This window comes from Salvelinus namaycush, chromosome 5 (genome assembly GCF_016432855.1).
Source record: "Salvelinus namaycush isolate Seneca chromosome 5, SaNama_1.0, whole genome shotgun sequence".
In the NCBI taxonomy this organism is placed as follows: domain Eukaryota; kingdom Metazoa; phylum Chordata; class Actinopteri; order Salmoniformes; family Salmonidae; genus Salvelinus; species Salvelinus namaycush.
In genome coordinates, this window is record NC_052311.1 from 18,480,960 (window position 1) to 18,503,031 (window position 22,072).

At 41.2% G+C, this 22,072-nt stretch overlaps 1 protein-coding gene across 1 annotated transcript in view; it reads right to left on the bottom strand.

Annotated features, from left to right (window-relative positions):
* Positions 1-746: 746 nt before the first annotated feature.
* LOC120046956 (prominin-1-A-like) overlaps positions 747-22,072 on the bottom strand; it is a 113,455-nt gene continuing 92,129 nt past the window's right edge. The window contains exons 20-29 of the mRNA XM_038992508.1: positions 18,267-18,284; positions 16,349-16,402; positions 16,106-16,186; positions 15,951-16,019; positions 14,907-14,996; positions 9,282-9,397; positions 5,960-6,028; positions 4,501-4,604; positions 3,884-3,916; positions 747-2,369 (exon numbers count right to left, since the gene is read on the bottom strand). Of these exons, the coding sequence (XP_038848436.1) occupies positions 4,535-4,604; positions 5,960-6,028; positions 9,282-9,397; positions 14,907-14,996; positions 15,951-16,019; positions 16,106-16,186; positions 16,349-16,402; positions 18,267-18,284 (567 nt within the window). The 3' untranslated portion in view covers positions 747-2,369; positions 3,884-3,916; positions 4,501-4,534. The remainder of the gene's footprint in view (positions 2,370-3,883; positions 3,917-4,500; positions 4,605-5,959; positions 6,029-9,281; positions 9,398-14,906; positions 14,997-15,950; positions 16,020-16,105; positions 16,187-16,348; positions 16,403-18,266; positions 18,285-22,072) is intronic.

Sequence of the window (22,072 nt, forward strand, 5' to 3'; positions counted from 1 at the left end):
TAAATGACCAAAGTTACAATAGATTACCATAGATGTTCTGTTAATAACACAATTATAGAAGATTCCAGTAACTTTCGTAAATTACCAGTAGCTTTGCAACCCTAGCTACAGTTAAGAATCAAAATACAATTCCCTAAGATTTTAAATAGAATCAGCTTGAAAGTATCCAATGACTCCCTCTAAAGTATAAACGCATTACCCAATCTTCTTTAACCAGTTGCACATTTAGGGTGAGGGAGAAGTGGTCATGTGGTATGTGCAGACTAGAAAATGTATATCTGGTCTCCACAGATGTAGGTGTGGGTGCCAAATGACTGTGAAAAATGTCAAGTCCTCCTAGCCCACTGGAAAAGATGATAATCTCCTTTTCAAAATAGCGGGTACGTAATGGAGTACGCCATGTTCTATATCCGACAATGGAAACATATAAGACTGTGGTCTTTTTGGTAATATCTAAAATGTGTCAGCCCACTGTCTCATGTCAAATGTTCCTGATCATATGTAGATAACGTTTTACATAAGACAAAGGACATGGTGTCCAAAATAGGAGACCCCTTGCCCCTAAACAATTCCCGTAACCTGTTTTTTTAAATTTGAGAATGTTTGGTTTCTCCAGCAGTCACTTGGTGAGACACATTTAAAAAATGATTGTGTACAAGAATGAAATTGAATGTTTTATTCACAATTTATACACTTTCAGATCACCATCATGGACACTCATTTCCAATGGGCACCAGCAGTGCCCCACTGTCCAGTGCCAACATGACAGTTTTACCCTTAAAACAACCAGTAAACATTGCACCCACTATCTAACCAGATGGTGCATACAAAATGTCTGTCTTAAGCACTCAGTAAAATAGCGTGTGATGTAATAATCATACACAGGTAAGCAGTCTGCAGGCATGTACTTAAGTAATAGTTATTGGGAAGTGAAGCTTCTGTCCGAGACGCAATGGGCAAGATCAGTTATGCAAACCATTAAGAAGTCCTCACTCCTCTCATCAACAAACCTCTACTGGCTTAATGCCATTTGATTGACAGCAAATAGTAGTTAAGTAGGCTAATGACCCCCATCTTTACGAGGCAGACAGTGGTGGAGAAGGAACATAACCTGTAAACAATTGAGAACAGATGGGTGATATTATCGGGGTGGCATGTACAGTACAGTATGTTTTTCAGCATAATCCATCCGGGTGTCATCATTCACTTTAAGCAATACATCTCTTATATACAAACAACTCTTCAATACATTTACCCTTCTGTAGTTCCATAGGTACCAATAGCTATTGTGGGATAAAAAAAATTATAATATTGAAACAATATATTATGCATAACTGTTAAACAACTAAAGACCTGAGACCTACAGTAAGAATAGAATTTGGCTTCAAATAGCAGTTCTCCACTTTAAGGTTTGACCACTACAATAGCCTAAAAAATATCTTGATTAACATGCCGTGTTAGTTTACTCAACATTATACTTTGCATTATTGTTAATAAATTAACAAACTAAGGAATGTTATAGTCTCCTGACATTTCTGTTCAGGTTCATGTGATATTCCACCTGTTATGCACTGATATGAGATATTTCCTCATATCTTACAAAATGGTGGTCATCAGTCAAAATGCTATGGTTAAACAGGTCTAACAGTCATCTGTCAGTATGCCTCAGCAAGGACAACAACCTCTGTCTGTCTTCTAATGTTGCAAACATACAAAAGTCATGCTATTTTGTAATTGTCCTTATATTATTCAAGCACAAACATATAGGCCTACGATCCACGACCTTCAAGTCTGTTTCCACACCGAGGTTGTGTTTCAAACATCTCTCCCCATCAATTAGTAAAACATCATTCAACTATGACAAGAAATGGCAATGTTCTTGTAACAGCTCTACATAACCTTCAAAATACATTTTCAGTTGCTTTTTACAAAACACAGAAGAGGTACAAAAGGTTTGAGAGTACACAGCCCTCTGAATTGTTGTTGTGTCTGCAGTTTGAACTCAGCCTTGGCTCAAACTAATGTAAACACAGGCACAACAGACAGCTGTGTGTGGTGAAGGATGAAGGTCAACCGACACTGTCTCAGATGTACACCTTCCTTATTGTTCCCCAGGGAAAATCAAAGGAAGAGTTGATGACAACACCTTGTGTAGTGTCTGAGGGGGTCCTATTGGACACTGGATATCCAGAAGAGGTTGTGACTGGGCAGGAGGATGTTGTCAGTAAATAGATCCGTGGAGATTGAGGAAGCGAGGGCCAGGGGAACACATACAAAAGACATCAGCTTCTTGTTAGGGGCTTCTTATGCCAGTAAGGACATATTTTCTGAGCTTTGTCTTGTTCAAGGGGTGGGAAGTGGATGGGGTCCTAAAAATAGATGAAATATAATTCAACACTGAGTAATAATGCACTGATGTAAAATTATCTACATGGATAGCCAATAACGTGGTATATTTCTACACGGATAGCCAATAACGTGGTATGTTTCTACACGGATAGCCAATAACGTGGTATATTTCTACATGGATAGCCAATAACGTGGTATGTTTCTACACGGATAGCCAATAACGTGGTATATTTCTACATGGATAGCCAATAACATGGTATATTTCTACATGGATAGCCAATAACGTGGTATGTTTCTACATGGATAGCCAATAACGTGGTATATTTCTACATGGATAGCCAATAACCTGGTATGTTTCTCCACGGATAGTCCATAACGTGGTATATTTCTACACGGATAGCCAATAACATGGTATGTTTCTACACGGATAGCCAATAACGTGGTATGTTTCTACATGGATAGCCAATAACGTGGTATGTTTCTCCACGGATAGTCAATAACGTGGTATGTTTCTACACGGATAGCCAATAACATGGTATGTTTCTACACGGATAGCCAATAACGTGGTATATTTCTACATGGATAGCCAATAACGTGGTATATTTCTACACGGATAGCCAATAACGTGGTATGTTTCTACACGGATAGCCAATAACGTGGTATATTTCTACACGGATAGCCAATAACGTGGTATATTTCTACACGGATAGCCAATAACGTGGTATGTTTCTCCACGGATAGTCAATAACGTGGTATATTTCTACACGGATAGCCAATAACATGGTATGTTTCTACACGGATAGCCAATAACGTGGTATATTTCTACACGGATAGCCAATAACGTGGTATATTTCTACATGGATAGCCAATAACGTGGTATGTTTCTCCACGGATAGTCAATAACGTGGTATGTTTCTACACGGATAGCCAATAACGTGGTATGTTTCTACACGGATAGCCAATAACGTGGTATATTTCTACACAGATAGCCAATAACGTGGTATATTTCTACACGGATAGCCAATAACGTGGTATATTTCTACACGGATAGCCAATAACGTGGTATGTTTCTCCACGGATAGTCAATAACGTGGTATGTTTCTACACGGATAGCCAATAACGTGGTATGTTTCTACACGGATAGCCAATAACGTGGTATATTTCTACACGGATAGCCAATAACATGGTATATTTCTACACGGATAGCCAATAACGTGGTATATTTCTACATGGATAGCCAATAACCTGGTATGTTTCTCCACGGATAGTCAATAACGTGGTATGTTTCTACACGGATAGCCAATAACGTGGTATGTTTCTACACGGATAGCCAATAACGTGGTATATTTCTACACGGATAGCCAATAACATGGTATATTTCTACACGGATAGCCAATAACATGGTATATTTCTACACGGATAGCCAATAACATGGTATATTTCTACACGGATAGCCAATAACGTGGTATATTTCTATGCTAAACGTGATCGTAGAAAAGACTAACAGTATATAAAACATATAGTGGAAACGTACAATCTAGTGTTTCAGTTCCAGTTTCTGATGGCCCTGTAGAAGAGAAGATGCTGTATCAGAAAATATTTACATTTAATTGCATCAGATTTAATTGTATAATTCAGAAGCTTATTGCTTTAGCCATTGCGAGACTCAAGGGAGAAATGAAAGCAATGAAATGTGAGTTTTGAAATGAGAGAAGTGAGACTTTAGTCTTAAACTGTATAAGTCAATAGGAATAGCAAACACACACAGCGGGTCTGGTCTACAGTAAATTTACAAGTGGTTAGACACAAATACCATCAAACCATATGCGGTTTAAGGTTTATAAGTGATTCCAAAAACAGCAATCCTCACCGTGAAGACTTTCTGCAAAGTCAGTGAAGCAGACATGCAAGCGCTAAAACAAGCTGTGAAGAGGGAGTAGCATAAGAAAAATAAAGAAGAAAAAAATTATAGTGTCAAGCAAAGGATGAGACAAGGGAGAAGAGACTGTGGAAGCTCTGGAGGTTTTTCAGAGTGGCAATGCTATGCAGACAACCAGCAGGTTATGGCATGAAGAGAGAACAAGGCGGGGAGGATAATGCTGAGGAGGTGGCTGGAGAGACGTCGTCCCAGTGATCAGTGGTTCTCAGTACCTTTCTGGAGCCGGTCAAAAAGCCCGGCCTTCTCTCACCAGTCGATATGCCTAGGGGGAGCTGAGGCCCTTGGGAACCTAGTCATAGTGTCATAGGCAGGGATGCTAGAGGCACAGGGGTACAGAGATGGGGGACAACATCAATGGCAGGAAAAGGGAATATTCGAGGGTCGACCATTTTGTAAGGCCCTGCCTCTCGCTTCCAGGTCCTTCCAGGTCCTTCACTTGACGAGAGCAACGGGGCAGGCATTTCCCAAGACACAGAAAGCAGAACCACTCGCTGAGGGCTTGAGGCCAACCAGGGATGGCATGATGCATGCAGTCACCATACACATGCTGCATATGCACTGAACGGGAGGAATAATAACCACTCTATCCAAAATTATTTTCTATTGACTTTGAGACAAGACAACCATGGTGAATTGCTGATTATTGGGTCGGTTGTAATAAGACAAGCCAAACATGGTGAATTGGTGATTATTGGGTCGGTTGTGATAAGACAAGCCAACCATGGTGAATTGGTGATTATTGGGTCGGTTGTGATAAGACAAGCCAAACATGGTGAATTGGTGATTATTAGGTCGGTTGTAATAAGACAAGCCAACCATGGTGAATTGCTGATTATTGGGTCGGTTGTAATAAGACAAGCCAACCATAGTGAATTGCTGATTATTGGGTCGGTTGTAATAAGACAAGCCAACCATGGTGAATTGGTGATTATTGGGTCGGTTGTAATAAGACAAACCAACCATGGTGAATTGGTGATTATTGGGTCGGTTGTAATAAGACAAACCAACCATGGTGAATTGGTGATTATTGGGTCGGTTGTAATAAGACAAACCCTAGGTGTCAGGTTGGTTATTGTTCTTTTCCCTTTTCAGTCATTCTGTGGATATGCTCTCTGTGTCTGGACACTGTTATAGTTTAAATATGTTGGCTGTCCACATTTCAATGAAAACCATGCCGTTAGAACGAAGTTAGTCACATGAGCAGTTGTCTCAGTACCACACCAAAGCAGACATGCTTGCCTCTCTTTTAGCCTCTCTTTGAGCAAAAGGATCACGCGTACATTCACAGCAGTTTTCCCAATTCTAAAGAAGACAAGACATGCAAGGAATTTTATGTCACTTGATCAAGTCATCGTGCACAGAGCATGCAGTGGGTAAGTTAGGTCATGCCGAACCCAAAACACACAAGCCGTAAACAGTGGCCTAGCTATCTTGCTCACAACCTCCCAATGCTGGAGCCGCAACAAAGCAGAAAGAGTCCAGCTGACCTCCAGATGTGTCTGAGGGGCTAGCCAAACCCCTAGGGCATGCAGTGTCCCATCCACCTTATTTAACCATCCCACTGAGTGACTGACTGCCCCCAGGCCAACATGCCACCCCTGCCCCCGTCCCTCCCTGAAACATGCCATGCAAATTGATTATTTCCGTAGGCCTGCTTTATATTTAGTTTACCTTGTCATTACAGGGTTTTGGATACCTTGTAAACACTCATTATGATAACCATTATTACCAATTTCCATACTGAAACAAAACATTGCATAAAAAAAACATGAGGTAAGAGACATGGCATGCTATCAACCCTCGGCAATAAAAGGCTTTTCTCTAAATAGGAATAGGATTCTAGACATAAACAAATGTTTCCATATAGAAAGTTGTGAACGTATAAACCACAGCATTTTATCTTACATCTTAACTTACAAAAACAGAGGTGGAATTTTGCTTTTGTAAGATAATGTTGTAAGAGCCCTTAATGATCAACATGGGCCATTTCTCCAAGATAGCACACAAAGGAAATCCAAAATGATCCACCAAGAGATGCATTTCATAGCTAAAAATGTAAAACCAGCACCATGAAATCTATGTACAAAATCCACAGAAAAGCACAGATGTACCAATGAGATATACTGGAAGGAGAAAGGAGAGGTAAAATGGGTAAAATGAATCTTACGTTTTCATGGGAATTGTCTCAATGCTACAAAGATACAAAAAAGCAAAAATGTTAATGAAATGCTCGGTAATTGAAATGCACTAGAATGTTTTGGGCACAATAGTACTGTTCAGGTGACATCGATACACGTCATTGATCAAGACACTTGGTGACTTGTCTATGGCCTTTATTCACTACTGTAAGTGCCTGGGCGAGGCGAGGGCGACTGAAGGATGCATAAAACAACATGAATAGCATTCCACAACTCTTAATACGCTGTTTGTTTTCTTACAGTGCAAAGTGCTTGACAGAGAGAAATTAAATGAAAAATAAGGATGAAGAATATGGAAATAGTAGGAATGGTTATCACAAAGTAAAATGCCAAGTTCCAGAAACAGATGAACTGCAAGGGAAAAGAGAGCGAGACAAAGAGAGAGAATGAAGCAGTAGAAAGAGTTAAGTTACTGTAACTTGCTACTCCTATTAATACTACTTACTACTAAGTTACTACTATGTAGAGGTCGACCGATTGTGATTTTTCAACGCCGATACCGATTATTGGAGGACCAAAAAAAGCCGATACCGGTTAATCGGACGATTTTAAAAAATTGATTTGTAATAATGACAATTACAGCAATACTGAATGAACACTTATTTTAACTTAATATAATACATCAATAAAATCAATTTAGCCTCAAATAAATAATGAAACATGTTCAATTTGGTTTAAATAATGCAAAAACAAAGTGTTGGAGAAGAAAGTAAAAGTGCAATATGTGCCATGTAAGAAAGCTAACGTTTAAGTTCCTTGCTCAGAACATGAGAACATATGAAAGCTGGTGGTTCCTTTTAATATGAGTCTTCAATATTCCCAGGTAAGAAGTTTTAGGTTGTAGTTATTATAGGAATTATAGGACTATTTCTCTCTATACGATTTGTATTTCATATACCTTTGACTATTGGATGTTCTTATAGGCACTTTAGTATTGCGAGTGTAACAGTATAGCTTCCATCCCTCTCCTCGCCGCTACCTGGGCTCGAGAACCAGGAACACATCGACAACAGCCACCCCCGAAGCAGCGTTACCCATGCAGAGCAAGGGGAACAACTACTCCAAGTCTCAGAGCAAGTGACGTTTGAAACGCTATTAGCGCGCACCCCGCTAACTAGCTAGCCATTTCACATCGGTTACACCAGCCTAATCTCGGGAGTTGATAGGCTTGAAGTCATAAACAGCGCAATGCTTGAAGCATTGCGAAGAGCTGCTGGCAAAACACACGAAAGTGCTGTTTGAATGAATGCTTACGAGGGTGCCTACCATCGCTCAGTCAGACTGCTCTATCAAATCATAGACTTAATTATAACATAATAACACACAGAAATACGAGCCTTAGGTCATTAATATGGTCGAATCCGGAAACTATCATCTTGAAAACAAAACGTTTATTCTTTCAGTGAAATACGGAAACGTTCCCTATTTTATCTAACGGGTGGCATCCATAAGTCTAAATATTCCTGTTACATTGCACAACCTTCAATGTTATGTCATAATTACGTAAAATTCTGGCAAATTAGTTCGCAATGAGCCAGGCGGCCCAAACTGTTGCATATACCCTGATTCTGCGTGCAATGAACGCAAGAGAAGTGACACAATTTCACCTGTTTAATATTGCCTGCTAACCTGGATTTATTTTAGCTAAATATGCAGGTTTAAAAATCTATACTTCTGTGTATTGATTTTAAGAAAGGAATTGATGTTTATGGTTTGGTACACGTTGGAGCAACGACAGTCCTTTTTTGTGAATGCGCACCGCATCGATTATATGCAACGCAGGACACGCTAGATAAACTAGTAATATCATCAACCATGTGTAGTTATAACTAGTGATTATGCTTGATTGATTGTTTTTTATAAGATAAGTTTAATGCTAGCTAGCAACTTACCTTGGCTTCTTACTGCATTCGCGTAACAGGCGGGCTCCTCGTGAGGCAGGTGGTTAGAGCGTTGGACTAGTTAACCGTAAGGTTGCAAGATTGAATCCCTGAGCTGACAAGGTAAAAATATGTCGTTCTGCCCCTGAACAAGGCAGTTAACCACCGTTCCTAGGCCGTCATTGAAAATAAGAATGTGTTCTTAACTGACTTGCCTAGTTAAATAAAGATGAAAAAAAATAAGGAAAAAAAATCGGCTAAATCGGTGTACAAAAATATCAATTTCCGATTGTTATGAAAACTTGAAATCGGTCCTAATTAATCGGCCATTCCGATTAATCGGTCGACCTCTACTACTATGTACTACTAAGTTACTACTATGTACTACTAAGTTACTATTATGTACTACTACTGTAAAGCTATAGACATAAGAGGGGGAAAAAGATAGTAAACAAGAAAGAAAGGAGTAGCTAGCACCACAGCACAGAAGCAATCATATAACCTCGTATTTAACTTGTCGGTTGTGGGACAGAATCAAATTGTGTTAATTACCACTTTGTAATCCTGACTCCTCCCCATTTCAGTCTCTTTAATGCGTATAATAAGGGTCTAAAAAGTCAGTGTTTGCCCTAGATTATTTTCGAGGTGGGGCGCAAAGTCCTCAAATCAACTGTATGGCCTCTTTAACCAAATAGGCAGTGGGAAAGTGCTAGGTGTGGTGGGCCATTGGCAGGGAAGAAGGCTATAATAAGGATCCCCATATATCAAACTAATCACTGGGTTGCACTACAAATTAACAACAGGGAACTTCCAAACCTCAGCTATAGTTGAATTAAGGATGATCCAATGGTTCTTTCCAGATATGACAAACTGTTTGTGATAGCATAATATTAAAAGTGGAGTAGAGATACTCACTCATCGTAAACATCCTCTGTGTCCATTCTACGGTAAAACTTTGCCAGTTTTACTGACAGGATGATGCTAGGAAGGAGGAACAGGGCACAGCAGCCTAGGCCAAACCAGAATGTGTTCTGAGAAACAGAGAAAACAGAGATAATGCCGTGTCAGTGGATCCGATATCCAGGCATAAAGCAGCCCTGTGTTCGCTTCATGTTCTCTTTAGATTTACCACCACCAAAACGTTGAGTAAATTATCAAGACATATGGTATACTGGTTTATGAAATAAAGTATAGCAATGGTTAGGTAGAACAAAATGTTAAACATATGAATAATTGTATATTTCATTACTGGGTAACTTTTCAACACTGGAGCCTTAGGTATGAAGTATAGCACCATACACTGCCTACACTTCTCAGCCCTGTAGATTCATTAAGGACTTTCCATCATTTTGGACATCAATGTCTGCAGAGTGTGTATCTGTGTGTGACTGTGCATGTTTGTGTAGAGGGGGCAGTTTAGCCAGCTCTAAATGAGAAAACCACTGAGTCATAAAGTCATCATAGCTATGACATAACAGCGCGTAACAGCCTCATAGTCTGTTTTAGAGAATGAACACTGTCATGATACATTTGGCTCCCCTCCAATCCCACTGATAGTCAAAGCGTCACAGCTTTGCTCTGTTTCCATGTTAGGTAACCAGCTCCATTCCTCCATCCTTACCAGATACACTGTGCTGTTGACTCTTCTCTACTCTATAGACTCAGTGTGTAAACTATTGTGGTGTGTAGCTATTGTGGAATGACTAGAAGCACTAACTCTTTCCTGTGTTCCTGTACCTTTGTTTCCTTGACACTAGTAAAATTACCCATTGAGCTTTAACAAGCGCTTTGGTCGGTGCTGAGTGTCCAGAAACATCCTGTTCCTAGTCCAAGTCAATTAGCTGGCGCTGGAACCTATGGAGTTCCTAAGTGGCTATTTGTTCCACTTCACTAGTGGAGGCAGAGATGCTTCCTGCCATTGGGAGTGTGTTAGTAACAAGGCCCCATGCCGACAGGACAGATGTCGGGATTATGTAAGGCTGGTTTTATTTCCTTCTTCTCTCTTTCTCTGTCTCTCGCTCCCCATCTCTGCAGCACTCTGTAGGGTGCTCCACTGCGCGCTGCCAGGTCTAACTAGCTCTCACTGATCATGTGCTGGAATTCGGGGCCTGTACGTTCTAAATCAGGCGAGGTTGGGGGTAATGGTGTGTAGGTGTGTGTGATTGGAGGGGGTGAAGTGTGTAGGTGTGATTTGAGAGGGTGAGGTGCGTAGGTGTGTGTGATTGGAGGGGGGTGAGTAGTCAAAGTACTGTAGCCATCTTTTGCCTTAATGACAGCTTTGCACACTCTTGGCATTCTCTCAACCAGCTTCATGAGGTAATTACCTGGAATGCATTTCAATTAACAGGTGTGCCTTGTTAAAATTGTATTTGTGGAATTTCTTTCCTTCTTAATGCGTTTGTACCAATCAGTTATGTTGTGACTAGGTAGGGGTGGTATACAGAAGATAGCCCTATTTAGTAAAAGACCAAGTCCATTGTGACCTGAGGCGTATATCGCAAGTCATGAATTCACAGGAGAGCCTTTTGAACATATTTTTAAAATAAAAATTGTATAATAATGCTAAAAAATGTGTATCTGGAATTTGTCTTTCAACATTATTCAGTACACCATTTCTCCAACTACGGAGTTGGGAAAACACGTGTGGACCTGAATTGTGATAACTGCAGTGGCCAAAACAAGAACAAGTTTGTGCTCTGGTATTGTGCCTGGTGGACCATGCACAAGCTCCACCACAATCTGGACCTTCACTTCCTGATCACAGGCCACACCAAGTTTACTCCTGTCTTGTGCTTCGGCCTCATCAAGCAGCGATTCAGAAAGACCAGAGTGAACACTTTGTCTGAGATTGCTGGTGTTGTGAAGGACAGCACTGTGGCAGGGGTCAACATCCCACAGCTGGTTGGACTAGATGATGGTACGGTGCTGGTGGAAAGCTATGGCTGGCAACAACACCTGACTCTGTACTTTAGGCCGCTGCCACAGATCAAGCAGTACCAGCACTTCAGGTAAAAAATAATTTTCTTTGTATGAGGTTATTCTTATCTAAACTTGGGATGTCAATTGATGTTGCGCAGGGTTGTAATGTCTTCTGATTTTTTGTTATTCCCTGTTTTACAGCTTCGATGCTCTGGAGCCTGGTGTTGTCGCCATCCTTCCTCCCATAGATGGTCTGCCTGTAAAAGCACCACCTGGACTGGACACAGCTAGACAAACTATCTTTTTGACAAGATCAGGGAGTTTTGAGACTAAGAGGCTATGGACATCACATGTCCTGCACCAAAGTCAAGGGCAGGACAGAAACAGGCTCTCCATATATAGACTCACTTGTTCATGCATGGTTTGGATGGTCCAGTCATCAGCACTATCTGCAGTGCCTCTATTCACATGACTCTCTCCTAACACACACGCCATACGTTGCTGCTATTTTCTTTTTTACCCTGCTGCTCAGCCATTTTACTCCTGATTGTATGCATATAACTACCTCGTCTATCACTGATATCGTTATTGTACATACTGTATATTTTATTTCTAGACACTAACTATTTCTGATATTGCTACTATGCAAGTAACCATTTGGCTGTACAGTTTACACCTTCTGTATAGACCATCCACTTAGCAAGACTTAGCAAAATATTGCTATATAAAATTAATATTGATATGTGTGGTCGTAACATGATTTTGTGACATACCACAACAATATCATGTGACCGTATCAAGTGTCCACCACTTAAATATATGGAGCATGCATCTGTTTATGTACTGTACATGTGCACCTCACTCAGGTTTCAACTCAGGTTGCATGGCCTTAACTTATGTATGGAATACTGTGTGATAAGTGCAAGCGTAACGGTATATAAAGCATGCTAATGTACTGGTGTGAAGGCATTTGGGCAGTGATGTAAAGTACTTCATTAAAAATACTTTAAAGTACTACTTCAGTAGTTTTTTGTGGTATCTGTACATTACTTTACTATTTATATTTTTGTCAACTTTTATTTCACTACATTCGTAAAGAAAATACTGTACTTTTTACTCCATACATTTTCCTTGACACCCAAAAGTACTTGTTACATTTTGACAATGAAATTGTCCAATTCAAACACTTATCAAGAGAACATCCCTGGTCATCCATACTGCCTCTGATCTGATTTGTAAATTATTTCTGAGTGTTGGAGTGTGCCCCTGGCTATCCATCAATAAAAAATAATAATTTTTTTTAGTCTGGTTTGCTTAATATAAGGAAGTTGAAATGGTTTATACTTTTACTTAAGTACATTGTGCCCCTGGCTATGCGCCAAATTATATTTTCATACAATTGTGCCATCTGGTTTAATATAAGGAATTTAAAATGATTTATACTTTTACTGAAGTATGACAATTTAGTACTTTTCCCACCACTGGATGTGTCTGACGGTTATAGCATTTCTTTCACATGACCCATCAATTTAGACAACTGTATCTGGGTAAGCGTCATCTAATATTTATAAATATTTTTATCTGGACACTTTCTGTTTACCTGGAATTTGTCCTTATTGTGTACTACCACTTTTAGTCTTCAGCACATGACCTTATGTGAATCCTTAAAGAGATGGGTGGGGCTTGCTTAAGAGGGTGTGAACAATGCTGAATGGGTGTAGACAAAGGAGAGCTCTTTAGTAGGTACCAAAACATTCAAAGGCCCCTTTCTCAAAAGTGAGTTTACAAGTGTATCAACTTTGAAAGTAGAATTACGTTCCTATTGTTTCTCAAAAATGCTATGTATGACATACCATTTTGTAGCTCTGAGTCTCTAATTATATCCAATGTAAAAGACTAAATCCAGGTGGTGAGTCACATATTATGGCAAGAACAGCTCAAATAAGCAAGAGAAACAACAGTCCATCATTACTTTAAGGCATGACGGTCAGTCAATTCGGAAAATGTCAAGGACTTTGAAAGTTTCTTCAAGTGCAGTCGCAAAAACCTTCTAGCGCTATGATGAAACTGTCTCTCATGAGGACCGCCACAGGAAAGGAAGACCCAGAGTTACCTCTGCTGCAGAGGATAAGTTCATTAGAGTTAACTGCACCTCAGATTGCAGCCCAAATAAATGCTTCACAGAGTTCAAGTACCAGACACATCTCAACATCAACTGTTCAGAGGAGACTGCGTGATTTTTTTTATTTAATATATTTTTTTAATTCAACCTTTAACTAGGCAAGTCAGTTAAGAACAAATTATTATTTACAATGACGGCCTACCCCAGCCAAACCCTAACCTGGACGATGCTGGGCAAATTGTGTGCTGCCTTATGGGACTCCAATCACGGCCGGTTGTGATACAGCCTGGAATCGAACCAGGGTCTGTAGTGACACCTCTAGCACTGAGATGCAGTGCCTTAGACCGGCTGCAACTAAGGCGCAAAGACATCACTACTAAAGGACACCAATAATAAGAAGAGACTTGTTTGGGCCAAGAAACACGAGCAATGGACATTAGACCGGTGGGAATATGTCCTTTGGTCTGATGAGTCCAAATGTGCGATTTTTGGTTCCAACCGCCGTGTCTTTGTGAGATGCAGAGTAGGTGAACGGATGATCTCCCCATGTGTGCTTCCCACCGTGAAGCATGGAGGAGGTGGTGTGATGGTGCTTTGCTGGTGACACTGTCTGTGATATATTTAGAATTCAATGCACACTTAACCAGCATGGCTACCACAGCATTCCGCAGCGATACGCCATCCCATCTGGTTTGCGCTTAGTGGGACTATAATTTATTCTTCAACAGGACAATGACCCAAAACACACCTCCAGGCTGTGTAAGTGCTACTTGACCAAGAAGGAGAGTGATGGTGCTGCATCAGATGACCTGGTCTTCACAATCACCCGACCTCAACCCAATTGAGATGGTTTGGGATGAGTCGGACCGCAGAGTGAAGGAAAAGCAGCCAACGAATGCTCAGCGTATGTGGGAACTCCTTCAAGACTGTTCACCTGGAAAGTATTCCAGGTGAAGCTGGTTGAGAGAATGGCCAAGGCTGTCATCAAGCTGGCCAAAGCTGTCATCAAGGCAAAGGGTGGCTACTTTGAAGAATCTAAAATCTAAAATCTATTTTAATTTAACACTTCTTTGGTTACTACATGATTCCATATGTGTTATTTCATAGTTTTGATGCGTTCACTATTATTCTACAAAAAAGAAAGAAACATTATTGAATGAGTAGGTGTGTTCAAACGTTTGACTGGTAGTGTATATCAAGCCATTAGGGGCCGCTAAAACCTGGGGCCCTCAGAAAGAACCCCGCCCTGTCTTCCGGGCCTTGGGAGCTAGTGGGTTTTGGAGGTAAACACTGAGGGGGCTGTGTGAATCCATCCCGGTAGAATGCACATGGTTGTGTGGACATAGAGTTCCGGTATAGTAACGTGATCCTTCTCCAGAGACCCCCCCCCCCCCCCCAAGCAAGGCCCTTCCTGCATGCCTGCCTGTCTGTATACCAACCACCCAACTGACGTTTCAGGCATGTTTTCAAAGGACCCCTTATATTGCTTTTTTAGTTACCAACGAGTCGACCAAGAAGCTGCAGGCTACGATCTCCACTGTGTCCACGATGTTGCTGAAGGGTTTGCAGGCTGCTACCTCCATGGTCAGCTGGGTAAACCATGCAGACAAAGGGCAACTGTTACAGTTATACCATTGGCGAACAATTACCAAAGTTGTCGGTTGGAATTTCTGGAAAATTAATGGATGTTATAGCTTTACACATGGACGATTGATGACTAAGTTGATTGCAAACAAGTCAGCAGAGCTGTTATTTTTGGCACAATTCAATAAAGTTGTGAAAAGCAGTCTTTTCAAACAGTACAACAGTAATTTACTAGCACTCAGTACTGCTTTATCTAATTTCCTCCTTATGCTACAGGGTTCAAGGCTCAACAGGGGAAAACAAGGTTCAAGGCTCACAGGGGAAAACAAGGTTCAAGGCTCACAGGGGAAAACAAGGTTCAAGGCTCACAGGGGAAAACAAGGTTCAAGGCTCACAGGGGAAAACAAGGTTCAAGGCTCACAGGGGAAAACAAGGTTCAAGGCTCACAGGGGAAAACAAGGTTCAAGGCTCACAGGGGAAAACAAGGTTCAAGGCTCAACAGGGGAAAACAAGGTTCAAGGCTCACAGGGGAAAACAAGGTTCAAGGCTCACAGGGGAAAACAAGTTTCAAGGGTCACAGGAGAAAACAAGGTTCAAGGGTCACAGGGGATACTAGGTTTAAGGCTCACAGGGGGAAACGAGGTTCAAGGGTCACAGGGAACATTTTGGTTCAAGGCTCACAGGGAAAACAAGGTTCAAGGGTCACAGGGAAACCAAGGTTCAAGGCCCAGAGGGAAAAAAACAAGGTTCAAAGCTCACAGACGAAATTCCAAAGTTGGTTTCCATTTGTGTTCTTTCTATTTTTAGACCCCAAAGTCTTAACATTCTCAGAGAATGAGCAGTTGATAAGCTGTATGTCAACATAGTTTGGGAGCTAACACTAGTTTATCGTCTACGTCATAATTCTAATATAAGAACTGTAATAGGCATTCAAAAACTGTTGGGACACAAATACTTACGGAGGTTCTGACCCACTCTATGTATTGCCTGAAGTAACCAACAATGGTTTGCTTGTACTTTTCTGTTTCCTAATGGAGAAAGGGATAATATGTTACCTACTGTGTTTTATCCTAGCACTGAAATGTAAACAATGACTGGGATCCATCTTAGTCACCTGGATGGCGACATGTGTTGCATTCTGGGAGATGAGATACTGGGCCGCTTCGATGGTCTTCAGCACATCAGTGATTTTGTTCTGGACAGGACACAGCATGAGAATGCTCAAGATGCTTTCATAACAGTCTATGGAGCTGTTACGTAGTCTTTATTCAGTGTTTATGGATGCATTACGAATGCTTGATGTTGATTGAGACAGTGTGAACTGTTAGGGTAGATGGTTTGTAGGAGGCCCACTTACCGGCAGATCTGAGGCAGTCCTTTCGAGTAGTCTGATGCTCTGATTCAGCGTACTCTTTTAAGGGGAAATGCACAACACAAGTTAACACCCCAGAGATAAAAGGTCAGGGATTAGAGACAGTAATAACTCCTAAAACACACAACACTGAAACACAGGGGAGACTAGACAGGCACAAGCATCACCATGATGCTTGAAGACACGGTTCTAGTTTTATCACACATGGGGAAAGAAGAGCGGCATGGTTCCCACTGGGAGGAAAATGCTTCATATGAAACTACAACAACAACAACAACAACAATGGCTATTTCATGTGGATTTTGGTCATGAGGAATGTGTTGCAAAATACAGTACTAGACAAAAGTATGTGGACACCTGCTCGTCGAACATCTCATTCCAAAATCATGGGCATTCATATGGAGTTGCTGCTATAAATTCCTCCACTCTTCTGGGAAGGCAAAGATGTTGGAACATTGCTGCGGGGACTTGCTTCCATTCAGCCACAAGAGCATTAGTGAGGTCGGGCACTGATGTTGGGCGATTAGGTCTGGCTCGCAGTCAGCGTTCCAATTCATCCCAAAGGTGTTCGATGTGGTTGAGGTCAGGACTCTGAGCAGGCCAGTCAAGTTCTTCCACACCGATCTTGACAAACCATTTCTGTATGGACATTCCCCAAACTGTTGCCACAAAGTTGGAAGCACAGAATCGTCTAGAATGTAATTGTATGCTGTAGCATTAAGATTTCCCTTCACTGGAACTAAGTGCCCAGTCCGAACCATGAAAAACAGCCCCAGAACATTATTCCTCCTCCACCAAACTTGAAGGTTTGGTTGGCACTATGTATTCGGGCAGGTAGCCTCATCCTGGCATCCGCCAAACCCGGATTCGTCCGTCGGACTGCCAGATGGTGAAGAGTGTTTCATCACTCCAGAGAAGGCGTTTCCACTGCTCCAGAGTCCAATGGTGGCGAGCTTTACACCCCTCCAGCCGACGTTTGGTATTGCGCATGGTGATCTTAGTCTTGTGTGGCTGCTCAGCCATGGAAAGCCATTTCATGAGGCTCCCGACAAACAGTTCTTGTGCTGATGTTGCTTCCAGAGGCAGTTTGAAACTCGGTAGTGAGTGTTTCAACCGAGGACAGGCTATTTTTACACGCTACGCGCTTCAGCACTCAGCGGTCCTGTTCTGTGAGCTTGTGTGGCCTACCACTTCGCGGCTGAGCCATTGTTGCTCCTAGACGTTTCCACTTCACAATAACACAATAACAGCACAATAACAGCAGCTCTAGCAGGGCAGACATTTCACGAACTGACTTGTTGGAAGGGGTATCCACATACTTTTTTCCATATATTGTATGTAGAAACCACAAATACATTTTTTCAATACTATTTGAACAAGTGTAGACAAGTGATAACCAATACGTGGAAACCATGACAAAGGATTAAATCCATGCTGGTATACGTACATGGTAATTAGTCAGCACATGCACCAGATTTGAAGTATAATTGCAGGATTAACAAATTACACACAGACTAATCTACAAATCCTAAAGACTGATTTATTTTTACATAGCCTGTAAAGGACCTAATCTTGCAGTTTTTACAATCATGTCATTCGGGTCTGAATCTCATTCATGAATCTCTACCATGGCCTGAAAGAGAATGGAAGTTCATGGTAATGGTCAGGGCATGCCAGGGAAGCCCCTTGGATTCGAGGTACAAGGAACATGTATAACTTATTGTGGGCACCAATACTGTAATTTGATATGATATCGATATCGTTTGATATCGATATTAGCAAGGCATAGGCTTTCATTTATTTGAAAATAAAAAGTCAATATGAGCTTTAAATGATGGGAGAATGGAGCAGAGCCCTCGACAGTACAGACGGACAAAGATACATTTTGGAGACACATGCTTACCCTGGCTCTAACATATTTCTTGGCAGCCATTAATTGAAGTAGAAGAGTTACAGGAGAAATATAGAAAGAAAAAGATAAGACAGATCTCTAAAACTCAGCATTTCTACGTGATATGAATGTAGTACTAAGAATGACTTTGAATATTTATGGGGATATTATGGTATTTTGGGAGAAACATATGTGCGCTACTGTGATGTCATGTATATATATGTACAGTCGTGGCCAAAAGTTTTGAGAATGACACAAATATTAATTTTCACAAAGTCTGCTGCCTCAGTTTGTATGATGGCAATTTGCATATACTCCATAATGTTATGAAGAGTGATCAGATGAATTGCAATTAATTGCAAAGTCCCTCTTTGCCATGCAAATGAACTGAATCCCCAAAAAACATTTCCACTGCATTTCAGCCCTGCCACAAAATGACCAGCTGACATCATGTCAGTGATTCTCTCGTTAACACAGGTGTGAGTGTTGACGAGGACAAGGCTGGAGATCACTCTGTCATGCTGATTGAGTTTGAATAACAGACTGGAAGCTTCAAAAGGAGGGTGGTGCTTGGAATCATTGTTCTTCCTCATTCAACCATGGTTACCTGCAAGGAAATACGTGCCGTCATCATTGCTTTGCACAAAAAGGGCTTCACACGCAAGGATATTGCTGCCAGTAAGATTGCACCTAAATCAACCATTTATTGGATCATCAAGAACTTCAAGGAGAGCAGTTCAATTGTTGTGAAGAAAGCTTCAAGGCGCCCAAGAAAGTCCAGCAAGCACCAGGACTGTTGCCACACCATTCAGCTGCGGGATCGGGGCACCACCAGTACAGAGCTTGCTCAGGAATGGCAGCAGGCAAGTGTGAGTGTATCTGTACGCACAGTGAGGCGAAGACTTTTGGAGGATGGCCTGGTGTCAAGAAGAGCAGCAAAGAAGCCACTTCTCTCCAGGAAATACATCAGGGACAGACTGATATTCTGCAAAAGGTACAGGGATTGGACTGCTGAGGACTGGGGTAAAGTCATTTTCTCTGATGAATCCCCTTTCCGATTGTTTGGGGCATCCGGAAAAAAGCTTGTCCGGAGAAGACAAGGTGAGCACTACCATCAGTCCTGTGTCATGCCAACAGTAAAGTATCCTGAGACCATTCATGTGTGGGGTTGCTTCTCAGCCAAGGGAGTGGGCTCACTCACAATTTTGCCTAAGAACACAGCCATGAATAAAGAATGGTACCAACACATCCTCGGAGAGCAACATCTCCCAACCATCCAGGAACAGTTTGGTGATGAACAATGCCTTTTCCAGCATGATGGAGCACCTTGCCATAAGGCAAAAGTGATAACTAAGTGGCTCGGGGAACAAAACATCGATATTTTGGGTCCATGGCCAGGAAACTCCCCAGACTTTAATCCCATTGAGAACTTGGGGTCAATCCTCAAGAGGCGGGTGGACAAACAAAAACCCACAAATTCTGACAAACTCCAAGCATTGATTATGCAAGAATGGGCTGCCATCAGTCAGGATGTGGCCCAGAAGTTAATTGACAGCATGCCAGGGCGGATTGCAGAGGTCTTGAAATAGAAGGGTCAACACTGCAAATATTGACTCTTTGCATCAACTTCATGTAATTGTCAATAAAAGCCTTTGACACTTATGAAATGCTTGTAATTATACTTCAGTATTCCATAGTAACATCTGACAAAAATATCTAAAGACACTGAAGCAGCAAACTTTGTGAAAATTCATATTTGTGTCATTCTCAAAACTTTTGGACACAACTTTACATTACTGGTCAAAAGTTTCAGAACACCTACTCATTCAAGGGGTTTTCTTTATTTTTACTACTATCATGTAGAAACCAAAAAAGCGTTAAATCAAAATATATTTTATATTTGAGATTCTTCAAATAGCCACCATTTGCCTTGATGACAGATTTGCACACTCTTGGCCATTCTCTCAACCAGCTTCATGAGGAATGCTTTTCCAACAGTCTTGAAGGAGTTCCCACATATGCTGAGCACTTGTTGGCTGCTTTTCCTTCACTCTGTGGTCCGACTCATCCGAAACCATCTCAATTGGGTTGAGGTCGGGGGATTGTGGAGGCCAGGTCATCTGATGCAGCACTCCATCACTCTCCTTCTTGGTCAAATAGCCCTTACACAACCTGGAGGTGTGTTGGGTCATTGTCCTTTTGAAAAACAAATGATACCCCACTAAGCCCAAACCAGATGGGATGGCGTATCGTTGCAGAATGCTGTGCTAGGCATGCTGGTTAAATGTGCCTTGAATTCTAAATAAATCACAGACAGTGTAAGCATCCCCACACTATCACACCTCCTCCTCTATACACACTCCTCCTCCCCACACTATACACATGCGGAGATCATCCGTTCACCTACTCTTCGTCTCACAAAGAAATGGGGTTGGAACCAAACATCTCCAATTTGGACTCCAGACCAAAGGACAAATTTCCACCGGTCTAATATCCATTGCTCGTGTTTCTTGGCCCAAGCAAGTCTCTTCTTATTATTGGTGTCCTTTAGTAGTGGTTTCTTTGCAGCAACTCGACCATGAAGGCCTGATTTCACACAGTCTCTTCTGAACAGTTGATGTTGAGATCTGTTACTTCTGTTACATGGAACTCTGTGAAGCATTGATTTGAGGCTGAGAATTCTAATGAACTTATTCTCTGCAGCAGAGGTAACTCTGGGTCTTCCATTCCTGTGGCGGTCCTCACGAGAGCCAGTTTCACCATAGCACTTGATGGTTTTTGCGATTGCACTTGAAGAAACTTTCAAACAACTTGAAATGTTCCATATTGACTGACCTTCATGTCTTAAAGTAATGATGTACTGTCGTTTCTCTTTGCTTATTTGTGCTGTTCTTGCCATAATATGGACTTGGTCACCAAATAGGGCTATCTTCTGTATACTCCCCCTACCTAGTCACAACACAACTGATTGGCTCAAACACATTAAGAAGAAAATAAATTCCACAAATTAACAAGGCACACCTGTTAATTGAAATGCATTCCAGGTGACTACCTCATGAAGCTCGTTGAGAGAATACCAAGAGTGTGCAAAGCTGTCATCAAGGCAAAGGGTGGCTATTTCAAGAAACTCAAATATAAAATACATTTTGATTTGTTGAACATTTTTTTGGTTACTACATGATTCCATGTGTTATTTCATAGTTTTGAAAAACCCTTGAATGAGTAGGTGTTCTAAAACTTTTGATCGGTAGTGTATACAGTATGTCTTTTAAGGAGCCAAATACAGGTGCGAGGTATAGCTAAAGATATGATTGATTTGCCCTGGTGAATGTATACATATGCATATATAGTGCCTTCGGAAAGTATTGAGACCCCTTGACTTTTTCCACATTTTGTTAAGTTACAGCCTTGTTCTAAAATGTATTAAATAAAAATCTACAAACAATACCCTATATAATGACAAAGTGAAAATAGGGTTTTAGAAATGTTTGCAAATGTATTAAAAATGTAAAACAGAAATACCTTATTTACTTAAGTATTCAGACCCTTTGCTATGAGAGTCAAAATTGAGCTCAGGTGCATCCTGTTTCCATTGATCATCCTTGAGTTGTTTCTACCTGTGGTAAATTCAATTGACTGGACATGATTTGAAAAGGCACACACGTGTCTATATAAGGTCCCACAGTTGACAGTGCAGTCCGTAGAGCGCCGAGACAGTATTGTGTCGAGGCACAGATCTGGGAAGGGTACCAAAAAATGTCTGCAGCATTGCAGGTCTCCAAGAACACTGTGGCCTCCATCATTATTAATTGGAAAAA